The 21,190-nt window shown below is 44.9% G+C and overlaps 1 protein-coding gene across 1 annotated transcript in view; it reads left to right on the top strand.

Annotated features, from left to right (window-relative positions):
- CCDC6 (coiled-coil domain containing 6) overlaps window positions 1-21,190 on the top strand; it is a 91,604-nt gene that overhangs the window by 34,067 nt on the left and 36,347 nt on the right. Inside the window, exons 2-5 of the mRNA XM_048506868.1 lie at window positions 794-943; window positions 7,694-7,822; window positions 16,488-16,591; window positions 20,607-20,767. Coding sequence (XP_048362825.1) covers window positions 794-943; window positions 7,694-7,822; window positions 16,488-16,591; window positions 20,607-20,767 — 544 coding nt within the window. The remainder of the gene's footprint in view (window positions 1-793; window positions 944-7,693; window positions 7,823-16,487; window positions 16,592-20,606; window positions 20,768-21,190) is intronic.

Here is a 21,190-nt window from a genome sequence, read left to right as displayed (position 1 = left end):
TTAGTTTAGAAAAAATAATTGGCTCTGAGACGTGTGTTACTCGGGAGTAAGCTTGGTGGTAGTTGGTGGCTTTGCTTTGAAGCAACCGTGCAACTCTTCCAATGGGTGAATCACGACCCTAGGAGGGTTTACTCAGAAGCAAGCCACATTGCCAGCAACCGAGCTTACTCCCAGGTAAAGGATTGTACTTCAGTTCTTTGCATGAAAATCAGTGGGGTTTAACAGCACTTAACAGGGTTACCTATACTGCTTCCCCAAAACTAGGTCTTAGGTTTAATGCTAATAATCAAGCCCAGCGGCCCAGGCCAACCTAGATGTGTGGGTGGGAGGCGATTTCCCCCCCACATGATGAACTCTGTTTATGCGTGCCCACAGAGAGGGCTCTGAGTGCCACCTCTGGCACCCGTGCCATAGGTTCGCCATCACTGATATAGTTGGTGTGGGAATGCTTGCTGTCTGTATGAACATTTAGACAGACACTCTCCCTGGGAGCCCAGTAGACACGTGCAGAGCCTCAAAGGTGCCTCGCTTCAGAGTTGTATTTGTTAATATATGGACCTGCTGCAATGCATGCTTTTTGCCAGTGGAAGTTCGAAGCTTAATTTATAGGTTTGGTGGACAGTGTTTCCATCCTTGGGGCAAAGTTACCAGACTTTGGTCTTAAGCTTGGTATGCGCTGGAGCTTGAGTAGCAAATTAACGAAACATGAAAACGTTTAGAGAGTGATTCCAGTTCACCACAGCACGGCTTTTGAGTTTTTACTTCATGCATTGTTTTATCTTTCTTTTTGCAGCAAGCCAGAGCCGAGCAAGAAGAGGAATTCATTAGTAATACCCTGTTTAAGAAGATTCAAGCTTTGCAAAAGGAGAAGGAGACGCTTGCCGTGAACTATGAAAAGGAGGAAGAATTTCTCACTAATGAACTCTCAAGGAAGCTGATGCAGGTATATGGTTTTTAGTATGCCTTCCGGGGAAGGAAATCACAGGAAGGAGTTAAGAGGGAAGGTGACTGGAGGGTATGTTTGGTGTCCCATGAGATCTTGAAAGCAGAGAAAGGAAACAGCACAGTGTAAGTACAAGGAAAAGACCGGGGGTGACACGATGTAGCCTTTTAGCTGAGCATCCTGAGCCTACTATCTTAAGTGGGGCTTGCCTTTGAATACAGTTACAGTTTTGAGCTGGGTCGTTTCTTGGAGGCTTTGGTTAAAACACTGAGTTGAATCCTGTTGTGCTGCAAACAGAGCAAATTGACACGCCTGCTTTTTGCTGCTTCCTTCCCAGTGTAATCCCCTAGCGCATGCAACCTGCGGCTCTCCAAATGTTCATGGACTACAAATCCATGCTGGCAGGGGCTGATGGGATTTGTAGTCCATGAACATCTGGAGAGCCGCAGGTTACAGACCCCTGCTCAGCGTCTCCGCCCCCCCACTCCTCAAGAGATGCTCTGTGGTGGTTTCTGCTTACTTTCACTTTCTGGCTGTCCTTTCCTTCATGCACCTCACATTATTCCCAGTGCCTCCTAAAAAGCTGCTCCTGCCGGTTCAGGCAGCAACACTCACACACACACACACACCCCGCGCGCGCGCACACACACACACACACACTTTTACTGCGCGCACACACACCCTTACTGCAATCTCCTTCCATTTGTGGCATGATAGGCTTCAAAAGCCCTTGTTTTGTAAATAAAGGAAGGCACGGTTGTGGTTGACCACAGTAATTGAAGGACACAACGCTTGCAGTTATGTATAAACCTTAGTTAGAGCACACTGGCCCGGCTTCTCTCTGGATATGGCAGTTTAATTTTATTTTTGCTAACATATGGCTTTCCTGATAACGTATTTACAGTACGTGCTTTACAAGTGTTTTTATTGACACTGATTGAAAGGTTGTGTGCTCATTTAAGACCTTAGAGCGTTTGAAAACTTCTGCATAGGCTTACCAAGTTGCTTAATTGTGCACAGCAAGGAAAGAATTTGTGTTCAGTACTCTGCAGCGAGCCAGCTACCTCCTGATGCTGTAGTGGAATGAGAAGTTTGCAGGGGATTAAATGGCCTGGAAGTTCTAATGTCTTCCTTGGTATATGAAGAGGGGAAAGGCTCATGCATTTGATGGTCTTGGTGTCTCACAACAGTTCTTCAAAAGACAGATAGTACCTTACAAATATACACCCCAAAGTGCCAAATATATATAAGCCAGGATTTATATTTTAATTTACTTCACTTATACCCCATCTTTCTTCCCCACGGAACCTGCGTACCCTCGCAGGTTTATGATCTCAAGTAAAGCTTTTCCATCTTAAATGGCTGAGACTGCCTGAGGCCAAATCCATAACCACATAAAATGTAATAATATCAGGAGTGACATAAAACTACCTTTACAGTGATTCAGAGAAAGGTGATTCTGATAGTCTAGAAATACTTTTCAGCCAGTGTGGTCTCCTAACCATCACACTGGGACAAAGCAAAGGAGAGTATCGTCAGCTTTTCATCCTTACTTTTGGGAACAGGGCCTTTATATATCTGCTTAGAAGAACAGGTAAAGAAATTAATTTAGAAATGCATGCCAGGCTAAAGTTGGTTTTGTGTTGCCCTGTTAATAATTAATGGCCAATCCAATCCAATCCAAAAACCTTTATTAGGCATAAACCAGAAGTCCCATACATTCCAAGTACAAAAACAGGATCATTGTTATATATCATGTAGAACATGGATTAAAAATGTAGCAACTGCTTCAGAAATTTCTACATTAGGGCTGTTCAATAGCTTAGACATTTTTAGTTTGTCTGAGAGAAACATACATTCTAGAGGTAGTAAAGCTCCCAGATCGGTTCTAGTATCATTCTACCTTGAAAGTAAGTAAAGATAAATGTTAATTCAAATCAGTGGTTTGGTTGTTCAGCTTTAATATCCATTTAGTTCACAGATGTCAAACTCGCGGCCTCCAGATGTTACGGACTACAGTTCCCATCATCCCTGCCAGCATGATGCTGGCAGGGGATGATGGGAACTGTTGTCCATAACATCTGGAGGGGGCGCGAGTTTGACACGGATGGAACTTTCGTTCCTCTGACTGCATATGCAGATACACCACAACCCCCCTCAGTTGGCTGAAAGCAAACCAGCCTGCTGGAAATAGGAACCTTTCCTGTGTTAGAGCTGTAATCTTTGCCCCCTTCCGCACACGCAAAATAATGCATTTTCAAACCACTTTCACAACTGTTTGCATGTGAATTTTGCTATTCCGCACAGCTTCAAAGAGCACTGAAAGCAGTTTGAAAGTGCATTATTCTGCATGTGCAGAAGGAGCCTTTGTGAGGGAACCTGTATTTGTCATGTGGATGGCTGTGGGTTCTGACCTTGGGAACTCCAGCTAATAGAATCTCTTGGAGTGAGTCTGGGGAAACTTTTTGCTGGAAATCTTGAAGAATAGCTACCAGGCAGGATAGCTCTTACTGAACAGCCCAGGGCCTGTATTCCAGAAGACTTCTAAAAATACTTGCCAAATGTGGTGAAAAATAAATTAGGAGATATCTTTACCAGTTGGTATCCTTTGTTAGGAAGTAGCAGTTTTCTTCTCTATGGCAGATTCCGCTGGGGCCAAAAATAGCAGTGTGAAGACGGTGTAAACCCGTTTACACCTTTTAAAACCCTTTTTCACTGTTTTCACACCATTGTTTTTGGCCCTTGCGGAATCCGCCTGTTGAATGTATAGATTTCTTTTTAATGTTTGCAGCTACTGAGACCGGAAAGCTGGTCTTGATCAGTTGACAAATATCCATAGCTTTTCAGCTATTGCCAATTTTCAAAGTATGAATAGTAGTTAAATCAGCTTCTACTGACTTTCCCTTCCTTCTTCTCTTTGCCTTTTCACCCATTGACCTCACAGCCAAGACCGCCTGCTGTTCTCTAACACTGATGGAGCTACCTTTAACTTGTTTATATTTCAATTTGTTTTGGTTCCGGTGTGTTACAAATATTCCGTGGATCCGGTCCTTCTTTAAACTGAAACATTTCTTATAAAAACTTCTTCTTTTTTCTAATGACAATAAACTTTTATTTATTTATTGTATCCCTCTGTGGAAGGAAGTAACAGGTTTTTCTTAATGATCTCAAAATTGTTTTTGAAACTTTCCAGCATTTCAGTTAAAATCCAGTCCCTTAATTTAAACAATCTTTAAAGGATTGAGAGCTGTAACAGCACTTTCTAATGGGGAGGAAATTTTACTGGGAAGAAAGGAAGTCCTTGAACTCATTGGCAGGCACTTTGAATAGGAGCACTTACTTTATGCTTAACGATACATCCGAGGTAAGTGCTTAAATTGCACATTCTAAATTAACTAGAGATGTGTGAATCCAGATGGCGCCTTACTTTTTCAGGCTGAAATTACCCATTGCATCTATTCCTTTCCATTTGCATGTAATTTCCTTTGGGAGACTCTCAAGTTGATAGCATTATGTCTAGAGCTGTTGTCGACTGTAGGAATGCAGACCCCCCAAAAAGGAATTCCTGAGAATCGAAAGGAAAAAAAAAACCTTTACCATACCGACATACAATCTGTCAAGGAGTAGGCTACGAAAGAAAAGTGAATTGAATTGCACAGGATGTTAAAATGTTTCTTTAGATCAGGGGTCTTCAAACTATGGCCCTCCAGATGTTCATGGACTACAATTCCCAGCAGCCCCTGCCAGCATGGCCAAGTGGTGGGACTCATGGGAATTGTAGTCTGTGAACATCTGGAGGGCCATAGTTTGAAGACCCCTGCTTTAGATGTTCAGGCAATTGAGTTCTTTCTCTGTCTATGTAGCGCTTTTCATTGCTTTCCCAAACTCCTATTAAGTTTGCCACCTAAGAAAATGTCTGCCGGGAATTCTGATTTTACAGTATTCAGGATCCACAGAATCTTCATGCCGCAGAAGGGCAAATTGTGTAATTTTGCGTGGATTTGGTGAATTGGGAGCTTTAATGTGATGGATCCCTTGACTTGCATCACAATGCAAATTCTGAAGACTTCAGGGTATTTTGCTTTTTGAAAGAGAGGCGATTTCCAGTGCAAACCCCCATTTTGCCCTGTATGCTGTTTTTCAGGAATTTTGGCACTGCATGGACGGAGACAGGCCTGTGTATCGCTCTTTGCGGTGTGTTTGTGCAGACTTCCAGAGCCCCTGATTGGTGCTGCATTCCATGGCACCACTCTGTCACAAAGCTTGAGAGCATGCATTGTTAAACCTTTGCTGTTGTCGAGTAGGGAGCTTAGAGACTGGATTCACAGCAGTATCACGGGTGGATGAGGGGAACTTTCCAGAAGGTCCCCCCCCCTCCCAATTACAATATAAATACAAATGCTGACCCGGTATGAGAGCTATAGATTTCCCATTAGCAACTTGGCTGGAATTTCCCGCATCAGCGTGATTTACGTTGTGGTTAACAACACACTGATGTATCAGCTTTTTTCAGTTTTAGTTGTAAGGTATTGATTCGAAATACCTTTCAGTCTTCCGGCTTAATTCTAAAGCAAAAGCATGTTTGCACATTCAGTATTTATTCAGATTCCCAGTTCTCTTCTCACACCATGTTTCTGCAATGCCATTTCAATAACCGGCACTGTGAAATGCCCGGGTAATGGTTTTGGTAACACTCCGTGCTTATTGGCCTCGCAAAAGCACTTTGTTCAATTAGCTTTATGCAACACCCTGATTGGTTCTGCCGATAATGTATTACGGGAACGCAGCAGTGGAGAAATGACCTCTTAGCAGGAATCTCGGAAGAGAGCCTGTTTGTTTGAAAACAAGCTCGGTATGTGAGCGAAAGAACTTGGTAGCAGAAAGCGAAATGTCGGTGGACCTTATTTTCCGGTGTTCTTTTTCTGTAGCCATTCTGTGGTTGTCTTATCTTTGGCCCCTTCCGCACATGCAGAACAACACACTTTCAATCCACTTTCACAATTGTTTGCAAGCGGATTTTGCTATTCCGCACAGTAAAATCCAGCTGCAAAGTGCACTGGAAGTGCATTATTCTGCTTTGTGCGGAAGGGGCCTTTGTTTGTAGTACTGGGTTCGAATTCTCTTGTTCAATGGAAACTAGTTGACTGTAAATACAGCACGTGTAGCTCGTGCCCAAGAGCATAATTCCACTTACGGGAGTTGTACCTGCTGTCAGTTCTTCACAGTGGCTTAGGCTAGAGCTGTGTTGTAATCATGTGAATTCTACTGAGTTGCTTAAACATTTATTCCCAGGTCTTTCCTGGTACTTCTTGATGTTCCTGGTACTACAATTCCCATCAGCCCCTACCTCCATACTTGCCAGAGCAGCTTAATTTTTACGTAGAGGATGTAAACATGTTGCTTTACATTCACAGCTGCCACATCTTCAGGTCAGAGCTTTGTAGGAAGGGGTTTTTTTAATCTCATCGCCACTCCCAAGTAGTTTTAATAATTGACCCCCCCCCCCACGTGCACAATTGTGGGTCCTTCAAAAGGAAAAAAAAAGTTGGAACCCATCTTTGATTTAAAAGGGGCTTTTTAAATGACAGCACTTAGCAGTACTGAATGCTGGCAACTTTTGGGGGGGGGGTGCTGTCGTTATCATCAGTTTATTTGATACAAGTTGAGCTCAAAGCAGGGGGGGCTATCTCAAGCCCTGAGGGGTAGTCCATAACATCTGGAGGGCCGCAAGTTTGACACCTGTGCCCCATAGGGACAACAGAGATACACCCCGAAAAACATTGCATATCTCTGAGGTCAGCGCATGGTGGCTGGGTGGGCAGTGGAAGACGACTAAGGTTGACTCCATCCCCTGGCTCACCCCCAAAATGTGCCCGGCCTCGCCAGCACAGCTTTCTGCATCAGCAGGCCTAGGGAAGGACAGTGGCTTCTGGGTCACCCCTGCGCCCACGCATTTGCCATTTGCGACGGTGCGCTGGGCACCCGTACCAGTGCAGGGCAGAGCCAGCTCCAGAGGTGGGTCCAACCCCCTCCCCCTCTGGATTGGGCTGCCCTTCTCACCAAAAGAATTGTGTAGATCTGGGTAAAATATGCATAATATCCACCTTGGGAAAAAGGTATGTAAAAGTCTTCAAGAGTGTGTTCACTTGCAAAGGGTTTTTTGGGGAGAAGGTAGACTACTGGGAATGCGCCCACTGGCCCCTAGTCAGCATCTAACCTTTAGATTGGGCCACTGCTTAACTAGAACAGGGAACCAAAGACCACCGGGGTTCTTGGTTCACCTCCCAACACAAGTGGAGACGGGCTCTTTATCCCCATCTTTCCTAATGCGAACTGCAGCAGAAGAAAGAGTACAAGATAACGGAGAGCAGCGTGGGTTTATGAAGGCCGTGTGAGAAAGTGGGGGTGGGGAGGGCAGATTGAGCTCTCTGTGTTTCCAGTTGCCTGTCTCTAATCTCTGCCTTCACAAAACGGGTGTGTTCTAAGCTGTTGCATTGAGTCCCTTTTCCAAATTTATATACCTTATTCTGGTTTGTGCAACACATATATATATATTTTTTTAAAAAACCAACTTTATCCTTTTAAAAGGCACACAAATCATGTTTGGCTTCATGCGTGTCTCCAATACTGTTAATCGCTCCATTGTCAGATCAGATTTATTGAATGCTGTTAATGTGCCATCTTTTCCTGTTCCCTTTGTAGCTTTAAAATGCTTGTGTCTTAGGTTTCCCTTTCTCTCTTGTTCTACAGCTACAGCATGAGAAGGCTGAACTGGAGCAGCATTTAGAGCAGGAACAGGAATTCCAGGTGAACAAACTGATGAAGAAGATTAAAAAACTGGAAAATGATACAATTTCGAAGCAACTCACTTTGGAGCAGGTAAATACCCTTTTATAGAGCTTTGCATTTGCGGATGGTAAAGCTCTGAATGAAGAACCCTGAGGGAAGGGGGGCTTGAGGCAAAGGGTGGGAGTAGTGGCATTTGTGCAGGAATCTGAATTTGTGGAACTTAATTGGCCATGCCAGCAGGGGCTGATGGGAACTGTAGTCCATGGACATCTGAAGCGCCAGAGTTGGACACCCCTGTACTAAGGCACTAATGATGCAGTGACTTGAGGAAACATTGGCTTGCAGAGGCATGAATGTAGCCATGGGTAGGAAGGAGACGGAATTTAGGAAGGGGTGAAGGACTACTGGCCGATCTGACCACAAATTATGCAGTCATGTCTCCTGCATGCAAAACCCGTTTCCACACTGTAGCACTTCCTTCACACGGCAAACTTGGTGTGGGAATGTTTAAATGGCCTACGAAGTGAAGAGTGCCTCAACTGGAAAATCTCAAAAAGCTATATTGAAGCTGGTCCATACAGTTGAACCCTTTGCTATATGCCCTATGAGTAAAACACCAGGACATTTCTGAGCCATGATACTGTGTTCTGCGTGTGTCGGTCTAGAAAGTGCAACAGTGTTGCTGAAGGGAATAGGGAATTTCCCCCCCCCCCTCCCCCCGTGAAGCATAAATTCTGAAAACTGGAAAAACCTCTTGAAATATGTTTTGCTTCAAGCGTAACTAAATTTTCAGGGCAAGGTCAGATTCTGCCACAAAGCAACATTTTATCACTCTGACATTGCTGGACAGTTAAAATAATGTGTTGCATCCATGAGGCGGCCTATAAATTTGATAAATAAATAAATAAAATAATGTATCAGGAAGCTCAAACAACAAATGATGTAAATGAAATAAACGCCTTCTTTGTTGTAATAAATCCAACGGCCTCTAGATGGCAGTGGTCGCTTAGCCAAAGTTCAACTTTCATGCCGGCTACCTTGAAATGATTTAACCAGCTCACCAGTTTTTAGGGGGAAAGTTAACACCTCCCCTTTTACAAAGCTCTTTATGGTCTGCATTAGAACTTACTATCGATCATGACACTAAAGCTTTGCTAGCATTGCTGATGTGTTTTTTCCTTATTGGTTTATGGCCTTTTGACGAGGAAAGCATAAAAGTCAAAAACGGTAGATTTGTTAATTGATTGCTTTTAGAGTTATAGGCAGTTGGGGGAGCCAGATGGGTTTAAACAGTGGTCTTAAAAATGTAATAGTCATAAGGGGTGTATTTCACAGGGAGCAACTTGAATACCAGCTTCAAGTGGTTAATTGTGGCTTCCTGCCAGGTTTTCACTCAAGAACAAGGTGTGTAAATTGTATAGAGCAGCGATCCTCAACCAGGGTTCCGTGGTACCCCGGGGTGCCGTGAGCATGTCCCAGGGGTACCGCGGCAACACTACCGGCCCCCCATACTTTTGTGGTGTCTCCTGCCAGAGCCAGCAAAGACATGGAGCTGGCCAAGGGGGGCAAGACTTGCCGCAAGATCAGCAACCACTTCCCCCCGAGTGCTTCCCTTCACCCTGGGAGTGGAAGGTGTGGGGGGTGGGGTGGCAAGAACAGGCACTGGGAGGGGAAGGTGGGGGGGATGGCATGGGTACTGTGAGGTATGAAGAGTGAGGTCAAGGGTACCGTGATGTTGAAAAGGTTGGGAAACACTGGTATAGAGCAGGGGTCCCCAAACTTTTTAAACAGGGGGCCAGTTCACTGTCCCTCAGACTGTTGGAGGGCTGGACTAAAAAAAACTATGAACAAATTCCTATGCACAAATGATTGTAAAATGTTTGATTTCACCTTTCAGCCTTTCTGTCATGGTCTATTTTTAGAACAGTGACCAAAGTACGTCAAGTACAGGGTGGGCTCCAAATATTGTTGGGGAGGCTGTGGAATACCTTCCCCTGTAAAAAAAAAGCAGAACTTTCCCAATGAAGCATTCCATCTAACCCAGGATCAGGTATCTTCCTGGGTTCTTTCCTCCCTAGCAGCCAGCGAGCGATTCGCCAGCCTGGCTGATGCCAATGGGAGTGAGGCGGAACAGAAAGCCTGAGAGCAACACATGGAGTAGCCGAGAGGGAAGGGTGGAGCAGGCGTTGCCACATGTAAGGTTTCCAACTCTGGGTCAGAAAATTCATGGAGATTTGGGGGTGCCATCATGTAACTGCAATCAATGGCCGTTGGGGCCAGTTCCTCCTCTCCCTCGAGCCCCCACTGCACATGAATGGAGCCATCGCTGCCATGCCTGGCGGGCCGGATAAATGCCTTCAGGGGGCCACATTTGGCCCCCGGGCCGTAGTTTGGGGACCCCTGGTATAGAGAATGTATATGGACTAATAATGGCTGTTTCTCACAGTGGCAGAAAAAAGCACCCCAACCATAAAGAAGAGTAGACTATAAAGGAACCATAAAGAAACATGCATTTATTTTTTATTTATACCTTTCTTTTCTACCCAGTGTGTAGCTAAGGCACCTGACATCCCTTTCCTTTCCTGTGCTTTGTCCTCACGAAAATCCTCTGTAGTAAGCTAGGCTGAGAGCGCCGTCCAGTGAGTTTTCTTGGCACAGTGGAGATTCGAACCTGGGTTGTCCAGATACTTGTCTGAGAGCCAGAAGAAAAAGTGCTAAAATGGGAGAAGGAAATGCAGAGCTGAAGAGGTTTTTCTGGGAGTCCCACTAGTCATTTCTATATCCCCCCAAATGCATAGAAATTCCCTTGTAGGAACAGGCAGTCTGGCCACAGTTGAGGTGTCGTGCTGCTTCCTTGCATCATATCTGTGAAGGGAGATGCCTAGGTCATCAATTGACTGCCATTCATGAATGACGTGGCCTGCATTCTGTGATGTGAATTGCAAGTTGCTGGAAAGTATGCAGGGCATGCAGAGGCAGAGTTAGGAGCTTGGACTCTCCCTCTTATTGGCATCTGACTGCTTCCCTCGTCCAAACCTGGAACTTCATGCGCTCATATTCTAAGTCATAGGACCCGACTCAGTCCATGTTATCAAGCATGGAAGAAATCAGTGAAGAACATCTCTTCGTTAAGGCAAGCTGTCAAATGTAGTAAAGGTGGACCTTTGCGTTGATTCTTCCATCTGCAATAGGCTAACCTTGTAGAAAATGCTCTAATCCAGGGGTGGCCAACTTATGGCACTCCAGACGTTCATGGACTACAATTCCCATCAGCATGGCCAATTGGCTGATGGGAATTGTAGTCCATGAACTTCTGGGGTTCCACAGGTTGGCCACCCCTGCTTTAATCACTCCGAAAGCTAAGAGATCTGTCCCCGGGAAGTACTGGGGTAAATGGTGATCCATTCCTTATATTCAACAATGATGGATTCCAGCCTTTTTACAACTGTATGAGTACATGTCTCTGTTGCTTAGTTTCTAAACCTGGACCAGGCCTTGCTTTCACTCCCTGTCCCGCCATAATTCTCTGGTCCTGCATAGTGAAAGCGTGGGAACTCAGCAAGATTCCTATCCGTTGGCAAAGAACGGAGAGTAGTGACATTCCCTGCAACCGCAGCGGCCGCCATGAGCCCTGAAATCTGTTTGAATGCTGTCTGAAGGGTTGTGGACAGAAAAAGGAAAAGATTCTGTTTTTGAGGCACATGGATCTCCTATACAATTCCTGCCTTTGAAATTATTTCTTCAGGATGTGAATACTGGAGGTGCCGTAGTGGTGTCTGTGAGGATCTGATAATCTCCTTCGATGCTATACAATCCTAGTGCAACTGTGGAAGCAGATAGGAGATTTGTGTTAATCATATCCTCAAAATACAGCCTTCCCCCGTCTACGCTGGGCTACTTACCTGCCGTTTGGGTTTCTCATCCTTGAGATTTAGGAATGTAGCCCGTGTAAGCATCCTGGTTGGCTGAAATATTTTTGTTTTAGAAAAAAACGTATCTACGTATGTCCAGTGTATTGACCTCCGATTTAAGGATATTCTAGACCAGGGGTCTTCAAACTATGGCCCTCCAGATGTTCATGGACTACAATTCCCATCAGCCCCTGCCAGCATGTCTGAGTGGTGGGGCTCATGGGAATTGTAGTCTGTGAACATCTGGAGGGCCATAGTTTGAAGACCCCTGGTCTAGACTTTAGCCTCTGGGGGAAAATGTGCATAACAGAATAGCATAAAATCCTCTTATGATCCCTGTTCCTAGGTGCTAGGTGGAGCAGTAGGTACTCCCTGAAGATACCAACAGTGTGAATTTTTCCAGAAGAATATTTTTACATTGTCTGAGTTGATTAGAGATGAACTGGGGAACAAACTGAAAAAATTATACCCTGCAGTGGCATACTAGTGGTGTGAACTTTGGCCCTCTTCGTTTAAGTCTTTGTAGTGGTTTACTTTCTGCTGCAGGGCTTTCAGGATCAGCGGAATTCAGGCTTTGAAGTCTGCAGAGGGCCATCATGATAGGCTGCAAGTCTGATTTTAAAACTGGATACAAACCAGAACAAGAATACAGACCTTGGGGAGGGGAGGGGAGGGGGACCAAGGCTGATTATATAAATACACAAAAGCACAGATAAGTATATTTAAGGGCTTTGCTTTGATTTTGCATCCCTATTATAGGGTGATATACAGCCTGACCTTGCTTTGGAGATGGAATTCCCCAACCATCCGTGGCGAAACAAAAAGATTCACTACATCTTCTCAGGCTAGGACCCTTTCTGTACATGCAGAATAATGCACTTTCAATCCACTTTCACAATTGTTTGCATGTGGATTTTACTATTCCGCACAGCTGCACAGTGCATTGGGACGAAAGCGCATTATTCTGCCTGTGCGGAAGAGGCCTAGGAGTTGATTCTTGCTAGCGTGTCTGTAGAGGTCTAAACTACCCAGTTCTGAATAGTGTAGATTTGGTTTGATTCACTGTACGTCTAACTTATTCATAGTTAACCACCTTTGGTCTAGGCTGGTTGCACAGAACCAGATGCAAGTCTGTCGTTGTGCTATAGCAGCCATTCCCAACCAGGGTTCCGTGGTACCCGGGGGTGCCATGAGCATGTCCCAGGGGTACCGCGGCAATGCTACCCATCCCCTCACTTTTGCAGTGTCTCCCGCCGGCACCAGCAAGGATATGGAGCTGACCCAGGGGGCAGGGCCTGCCGCAAGATCAGCTGCCACTTCTCACCCCCCCACCCCCGTGCTTCCCTTCACCCTGAGAGGGGGAGGTGGGGGTGGCAAGCAGGGGAACTGGGAGGGGAAAGTGGGGGGAAGATGGCAGGGGTACTGTGAGATAGGAAGGGTGAGGTCAAGGGTGCCGTGACGTTGAAAAGGTTGGAAAACACTGTACATAAGAACATAAGAACAAGCCAGCTGGATCAGATCAGAGTCCATCTAGTCCAGCTCTCTGCTACTCGCAGTGGCCCACCAGGTGCCTTTGGGAGCTCACATGCAGGATGTGAAAGCAGTGGCCTTCTGCGGCTGTTGCTCCCGAGCACCTGGTATGGTAAGGCATTTGCAATCTCAGATCAAAGAGGATCAAGATTGGTAGCCATAGATCAACTTCTCCTCCATAAATCTGTCCAAGCCCCTTTTAAAGCTATCCAGGTTAGTGGCCATCACCACCTCCTGTGGCAGCATATTCCAAACACCAATCACACGTTGCGTGAAGAAGTGTTTCCTTTTATTAGTCCTAATTCTTCCCCCCAGCATTTTCAATGAATGCCCCCTGGTTCTAGTATTGTGAGAAAGAGAGAAAAATTTATCTCTGTCAACATTTTCTACCCCATGCATAATTTTATAGACTTCAATCATATCCCCTCTCAGCCGTCTCCTCTCCAAACTAAAGAGTCCCAAATGCTGCAGCCTCTCCTCATAGGGAAGGTGCTCCAGTCCCTCAATCATCCTTGTTGCCCTTCTCTGTACTTTTTCTATCTCCTCAATATCCTTTGTGAGATGCGGCGACCAGAACTGGACACAGTACTCCAAGTGCGGTCGCACCACTGCTTTCTATAAGGGCATGACAATCTTTGCAGTTTTAGACTGTGCTAGAGGTATTTTTGGCATTCCAAGCTGGTGTCTGTTCTTGATGACTTTAGAGTGGCTTTGGTTTCATACTCATCCACAACACTGTGGGAACAGGGAATGAGTGGTAGGCAGACCTGGCACTGAGAGTCCTGGAAGTGCTTTAAGAAAAGATGCCAAACCTTCATTTTGTTGAAGGGGCCTAAGTGCGTGTCTCCTTTCTCCCTGGAAGCATCTGGCAAGAGGAGTCAGGAATGCCTCTAGTGCTGATGGATCCTTCTCGTGGCTACAGTGGCTTTTTACAAGGGTAGGGGAGAGGGAGGGAATTCTGTCTCCGAAACTGTTTGTGATTGTTAATCCGGGGAAAGTGTAGGTATGGCCTTCTTCCTTCCAGTTCTCCATGTTTCTTGGAAACTGCTGCGTAGGACAGCAGTCTGCTCCTTCCTTGTCTGTAACAGAATTTACTGTTTACTCTGCTTTCGGCAAACATTTTGCCATGATGTAGGTTTTGCTGTAGTTGTTCCTTGAGTGAAAAAGCTGGTTCATGTTCAAAGATTCCCAAGAGCTGAGTCCTGCCTCTAGTGTTGCATGTAAGACTTCTTTAGCATTTACAGTTAATATTTAAATATTGTGAAAAGGGATCATCCGAAGAGTCCCTTTCCTACTGCCGTTTATTGGCACAGTACTGTCTGTCTGAATGGTTTCCCTTCTCGCTTCCTTGTTATGGAACCTGATCAGAGTTAGTCACTGATTATTTTCATTGCCCTGTGGACTGCTGAGTCTGTGCTCTTTCCATTGGCTGTTAAGCACACATTCTTCATTAACTATTATGCGAATTGAATCTCCACACCTTTCTGGCATCTTGATTTGTGTGATCTAGTAGTGCAGTCATCTAGGAATGATCCCCACCTTTTATAGATCCCCCTGCTTAATTTTGCATCTGTCTAATGCTATAGTTCCATGGTGGCGAACCTTTGGCACTCCAGATGTTATGGACTACAATTCCCATCAGCCCCTGCCAGCATGGCCAATTGGCCATGCTGGCAGAGGCTGTTGGGAATTGTAGTCCATAACATCTGGAGTGCCAAAGGTTCGCCACCACTGCTATAGTTCCTTTCACATTAGATGAAGTTTTACATTTGGTCGTGAAACCCTAGGGCAAAGATAGATTAGTTCTATTCCTGCAATTTACTACCCTGTATATCTTGAGGAACGCCGCCTCCCTTATCAACCTGCTGACACTGAGGTCAGTGTGGAGAGGGCTTGTTTTTATGATTATTTTTATGATTGTACCCTGCCCAGGGACTTTGGCAATGGGCGGGATAGAAGTATAAGTGGATAGATTAGATCAGGGGTCTGCAACCTGCAACTCTCCAGATGTCCATGGACTACAATTCCCATCAGCCCCTGCCAGCATGGCCAATTGTAGTCCATGAACATCTGGAGAGCCGCAGGCTGCAGACCTCTGGATTAGATAAAGAGGTAGGTAGGTAGGTAGGTAGGTAGGTAGGTAGGTAGGTAGGTAGGTAGGTAGGTAGGTAGGTAGGTAGGTAGGTAGGTAGGTAGGTAGGTATAGATGGATAGATGGATGAATGGATGCTCATTGTGAATGAGGCCTTCTTTCTCCTTTGATGTAAAATAAGCATTATCTTTCAGTACTGTGCAGACTTTTGAGTTTTGCCTGGGTATTTTTTTTTCCTGGGCGGATGGTTCAGTCGATGTGATGTATGACCATATCTCCTTCTCATCATGACCCTTTTCAGAGATGCTATTAGAAATGAGCAGCTGTTTGTCTCCTCTGCCTTGTCCTTTGATTAGGAAGGTCCATGATTACTCTTCAGATGCAAATCAATCAAGGTTGTTCTCTGCCAAAAGTACATGCTTGGTAGCCGTTGGCCTCGCTGCTGCTTCCACCTGTCTGACAAATGCCTTCAGCTAAACAAACCATGAAATCCCGTGTAATTCCTACTAACGATTATGGCGGGTTCATTTATTTTAACTTCAGTCTGCCCAAATCAGATATAAAGCCAGGGAGTTGGGGGCCCAACCCAAGAGCTAAGGAAGTCTGTCGCTCAGGGTTACTTCCCCGTAGCCCCTCTCACTGAGCTCACTCCCTGCTCACATTACTCCCATTGACCTCACTTCCTGTGTCAAGGGGGGAAAAGGAGATCTAGCTGAGCCAAAGCACAGGAAGGAGGAAATGGCTGTCTTCCTTCACACATACATGTTACCTTGGCTATTAAAACCAGGACTGCATCCCTGGTTGAAGGTGTAATTTGATTGTATAATTTTAATTAGTATAATTGGTTGAGAGGAAAAGACCTTTGGCCCTGGGCAATCCGCTCTCTTGGGCACATTTGCTTTGGTGTAGATAACAAGGAAGTATCATTGGTGAGGGCTTTTAATTTCTGGCATTTTCCCAGTTCAGAATCAAGTGAGAAATTCAGAGCAACCCTCAGCGGTGGGGGGTGGGGAGGTGGGTGGGATCTAGGCAGCCTCCTTGTTTTTTTTTCCAATGGAAGCCCTCTCAATATGGTTTCTGGACCTCAGTCCCATATTTTATTCCACTTCCAGAATTTTAAAAAAATATACGTAGTCTTCAGTATTCTTCTGCAGCAATACAATTATAATGCTTGAAAAAAAAAACACAGTTCTCTTCCTTATTAACTATTTCTTTTCCTCAGCTAAGACGTGAGAAGATTGACCTGGAAAATACACTAGAACAAGAACAGGAAGCATTAGTGAATCGGCTCTGGAAGAGAATGGATAAACTTGAAGCCGAAAAGCGGTTTGTGTTCCAATTCCCCATCCTTTTCTCTTCCTTTTGTACTTGCTTACATATTTCACAACATTTCCCAAAGGAAGCTATTTAGTATTAAAAATCAGAAATCTAAACTTCAGAAGCAATTATATTGTCAAAGGCTTTCACGAACGGAATCAACTGGTTGTTGCGGGTTTTCCGGGCTGTGTGGCTTTGGTCTGGGGTTTTTTGCTCCTAATGTTTCGCCTGTGTCTATGGCTGACAGAGTACCTCTGAAGATGCCAGCCATAGATGCGGGCAAAACATTAGGAGCAAAAACTCCCAGACCAAAGCCGCACAGTCCGGAAAACCCACAGCAGCCATTTGAAACCATTTTTTTCCATGTTTCGTTATGCAATCCGTTTGTTGTTGGGGTGAAGGCATGTATTTGGAAAGCCCATAATACTAGTGTTTAGGGTGGGATGTAGGATGCGGAATATGTCTATAACCAGGGATGAAGTGGTCATGTAATTAACAGGGAAATTTGGCACTGCCCTTCAGGGCTGCTGGGGACAGGAAGCCAGCAGAACCAAGTCACAGCAAGATTGCCATCACCTCAGGAGCCCTGCATTGCCCATGTCAATTGGTGTCAGCTCACCAGTTCTCTGGCATCGCTACCAGTTTTGAGGAGGATAGATTAGGTGAGCTAATGCCCATGGTTGTCCCCACTGATTTGAGGGGCCCCTGCAGCTCTGGTGTATAGTATCCCAGGGGTCACTGATTTGGACCAGGGCCAGTCTACTGTAGTGGTTAGTGTGTTGGATTAGGTCAGTGGTGGCGAACCTTTGGCATTCCAGATGTTATGGACTACAATTCCCATCAGCCCCTACCAGCATGGCCAATTGGCCTTGCTGGCAGGGGGTGATGGGAATTGTAGTCCATAACATCTGGAATGCCAAAGGTTCGCCACCACGGGATTAGGTTCTGAGAGACTAGGCTTCGAATCACCACTCTGCTAGGAAACCTTGCTGGCTCACCATGGGCTAGTCACACACTTTCCGGTTGGCCTACTTCACAGGGTTGTTGTGACAACAGAGTGGAGAAGAGGAGGAAGAGGTAAGCTTCTTTGGGTCCCTACTGGGAAGAAAGGCAGAGTATCAACAATTTTTTTTATTAAAAAAACCCTTCCCAGTCTCCTCCTGTCCGTAACCTTTTTGTGACAGGCTTTGCTTTAATATAAAACTCTCTTTAACAACTGGAAACTGGTCATATAATGTTTGACTAATTTGGACATTCATTGATGTTTCGTAGTGCCCAGACGAATTTCACTGAAGCAGAGAAATCTCTTGAGAGCCATGGGTCAAAAGAATAAGATCTTTTGATGTGGTCGTGGTTAATCTAGTTAATGAACGGTTCAGAGTAGGGGCGATCTTTCCAGTCTCACGGCCATTTTATTTGAACTTCTAAAACACAGAGCTGAATGCCTGGCTGTGTGGCGCAGCACATCACGTGTCCTTCCGCCGAAGCGTGCTTAAAAAGCGGTTTTTCACGAGGAGGTATTGGCACGCGCTTTACGTAGCTAAACGACAGCGAGCTAACTTAATCCCATACGACAAAATGACTTCCTGAATGCAACTTATTAAATACAATAAAATGAGAGAGAATGGGGGGGTTCTACTACGTTACTTATTTAACATATTAATTATTTGGTCATCAGAGAGCATTGGGGGGGTGCAGGATGAGTGCAGATGGTCTCATGCTATTTACTTTGTGATGAGAAGAAAGTTGTCCCTCATGCTACCCAAACTTTTAATCAGATGCAGAAGTGTGATTAAAATGATCCCCACTACCAGAACTAATGGCGGCTACAGGCCAAGGCACACTCATTTTCAAATCAGAAAATCCTCAGTTTGAGTCTTGCCTCTTTATTTTAAATTTTTTTAAAAATTAAATGTGATACTCTGCCCTTTCCTGACTAACTTTGGGCTCAGGGCTGCTAACACTTATTATAATAAAATTTATAATAAAAACATTCCACGTTTTGTTTTGTAAAAAAAAATCCACATAGACAATTATAATAAATTAACTTAAAACTTTAACTAATTAATTGTAATAAAACACAATGGCAACTGGTCAGGTATCATAGCCTGAAGTCCCTCGTCCCATCATACACCTAATGCTTAACTATTGGGATGGGAAAGAGGGGGTACAAAAAAGGTTGGCAAAAGCCGTGGGCTTCTCTGAACGATCCTTGAGCCGGCCACTCTCTCGCATGGGTCCCCTTTCTTGCTAAGCCTGTAATCTGCATTGTGGGTGGGGTAAGACTGACTTCCAGTACAGAGTTCCTCAGAAAAGTTGCAGTAGGGTGGACTTTGGAAGGTTCAGAGTCTGGTCTGTATTGTTCTATTACAGAGGTCTGCAACCTGTGGCTCTCCAGATGTTCAGGGGCTGATGGGAATTGTAGTCCATGAACATCTGGAGAGCCACAGGTTGCAGACCCCTCGTCTATTACATTACACGTGGCATGTTTGGTTGTCACTCGCAAATACCATTCTGGCTTTTTACTGTCAGACGCAGGAACCCCCCAAGAGAGGAACAGACGTTTTTAAACTGTCAGAGCGCATCCCGTCGTTAGAAGTATAGAATTCCTGAAATCCACTGTTTTGCCAAATCACTTGTGACTGTCTCAGTGGTATACACATGCACTCCTGTTGGGAAGATAATTCTTTCAACATAAGTGCATATGTACACAACTAAGACAGTCACACATCCTCAACCAAACTGATTGCAGCTTCCGCGTGTGGAAATATGCGTAGTAGTGTGTAGTCACCCCCAGACCTTTTAATGATTGTTTCCTGAAGTTTATCTTTCACATAGGTCCAGATATGATTTTATATCAACCTAAGCGTGAGCTGCTGAGTCCTGTTAGGTCTTGATAAATCCAGGTTTTTTTAAAAAGTCTAGTCTTTGTGGTTTCAAAGGGGTATTTGAAAGTGTGATTTGTACAAGCAGTGGTTCAAACATGACGGAGGAAGTTTTAAGAAATCAGATTTCTTCCATTTGCTCACGTTCTTACATTTGAGAGTAGTACGGTCAGAGGTGGGATCCAGCAGGTTCTCACAGGTTCCCGAGAGTAGGTTACTAATTATTTGTGTGTGCCAAGAGGGGGTTACTAATTGGTGATTTTGCCACATGATTTTTGCCTTAGTTACGCTCTCCTCCGCTCCTCAGCAGTAGCACACAGAACTTGAAGCAGTCTAGCAGGAGGTGCATCGGCGTGCGTGGCAGCCTGCACCTGCGTGCATTCGTTTCCCGCCCAAGGACCGGCGCAACGGCCAAGCGTCCTTGCCACAGCCTCGCCCAGCAATGCCCCGCCCATGGAATGCCCACCCCCGTCCCCGTTGTGCCCCGCCCATTCCCATTGGCGCTACACCACTGTTTGAATCCCACCACCATGGGAACCTGTTTCTAAAATTTTTGGATCCCACCACTGAGTAAGGTTGCAGTATAGGGCTGGGTTTTCAAGAAGGCATTTAAGTAAACAAATGCAGTGAAGAGTCTTTTGGCATATTAAAAACTCAAAAAGCCTACTTTTGTAAGATGGACGCTCTTACAAAAGAGTGTGATCATCTTCATAGGTACTTAGATTTACTGAAGGTACATAGTAAAGAACAAAATACTGTATATTTTTTACAGTGCCAGGCCAAAAAGTCCAGTAATTCCAACAAATAGCAGTAGGTCACAGTACTGTTTAGGGGAAAATTGAAAACAAAGTGTAGTCTGATTATTGAAGTCACCTCAGGAACCTGGCAAAGTGGCCATCAGACCCACAGATGCCACCATCAGTTTGTTCTTTAAGATGTTATTCTGGAGTTGCACAGTGTGACTCACTTTGGAGCCTTTGTGGACAACTCTGACTTTAGATACAATCTCTGAAAACCAAAAATAATTCTACTTAACTTTTTCCCTTTGCTGTTGGGTTACACGGAGCTAAAGTGGAATACAACTGTGTGTGATTTTTGTTTCCGGAGTTGAAGTTCCACTGGTGTGATTTTTAATTCAGGATTTTGCAGGAGAAATTAGACCAACCTGTGTCTGCTCCTCCATCACCGAGGGACATATCGATGGAGATAGACTCCCCAGAAAACATGATGCGGCACATCCGGTTTCTAAAGAATGAAGTGGAGAGGTTAAAGAAGCAACTGAGAGCAGCACAATTGCAACGTAAGTTCAATTTGCCTCGCCTGTGGGCTCTTGTGCGTCTTGCTATAAAGTATGTTTTTTGAAACTGTGACCATCTTAGGTTGGACATCCTAGAGGAAAAGTTTGAAAATAAAATTCCTTAATCATGTTCATGATCACTCTCGATTGTTCCACTGGTGATGGAAAAAGCAATACAGGTTTCCATCCATGACCAGTAATTATATCTTGGGTTTGCATTACTCTTTTTAATGCAGGATTTTTTGCTGAGATGCCTGAAAAGGCATTTAGGATGCTACTCTGTATCTGATTTCCAGGTAGTTTTAAACATTAAAGAAATCTCTTGTTTGAATCTATGGCCGTTTCCACACGGCCATGCTGGGGGTTGGGTCGGCGTACATGACGCTGACCCAAGCCCGTCCCGGTAACGAAAGGGAAGACGGCGCC

This window comes from Sphaerodactylus townsendi, linkage group LG08, assembly GCF_021028975.2.
Source record: "Sphaerodactylus townsendi isolate TG3544 linkage group LG08, MPM_Stown_v2.3, whole genome shotgun sequence".
NCBI classification, from domain to species: Eukaryota; Metazoa; Chordata; class Lepidosauria; order Squamata; family Sphaerodactylidae; genus Sphaerodactylus; species Sphaerodactylus townsendi.
This window is presented reverse-complemented; position numbering and strand designations above follow the sequence as displayed.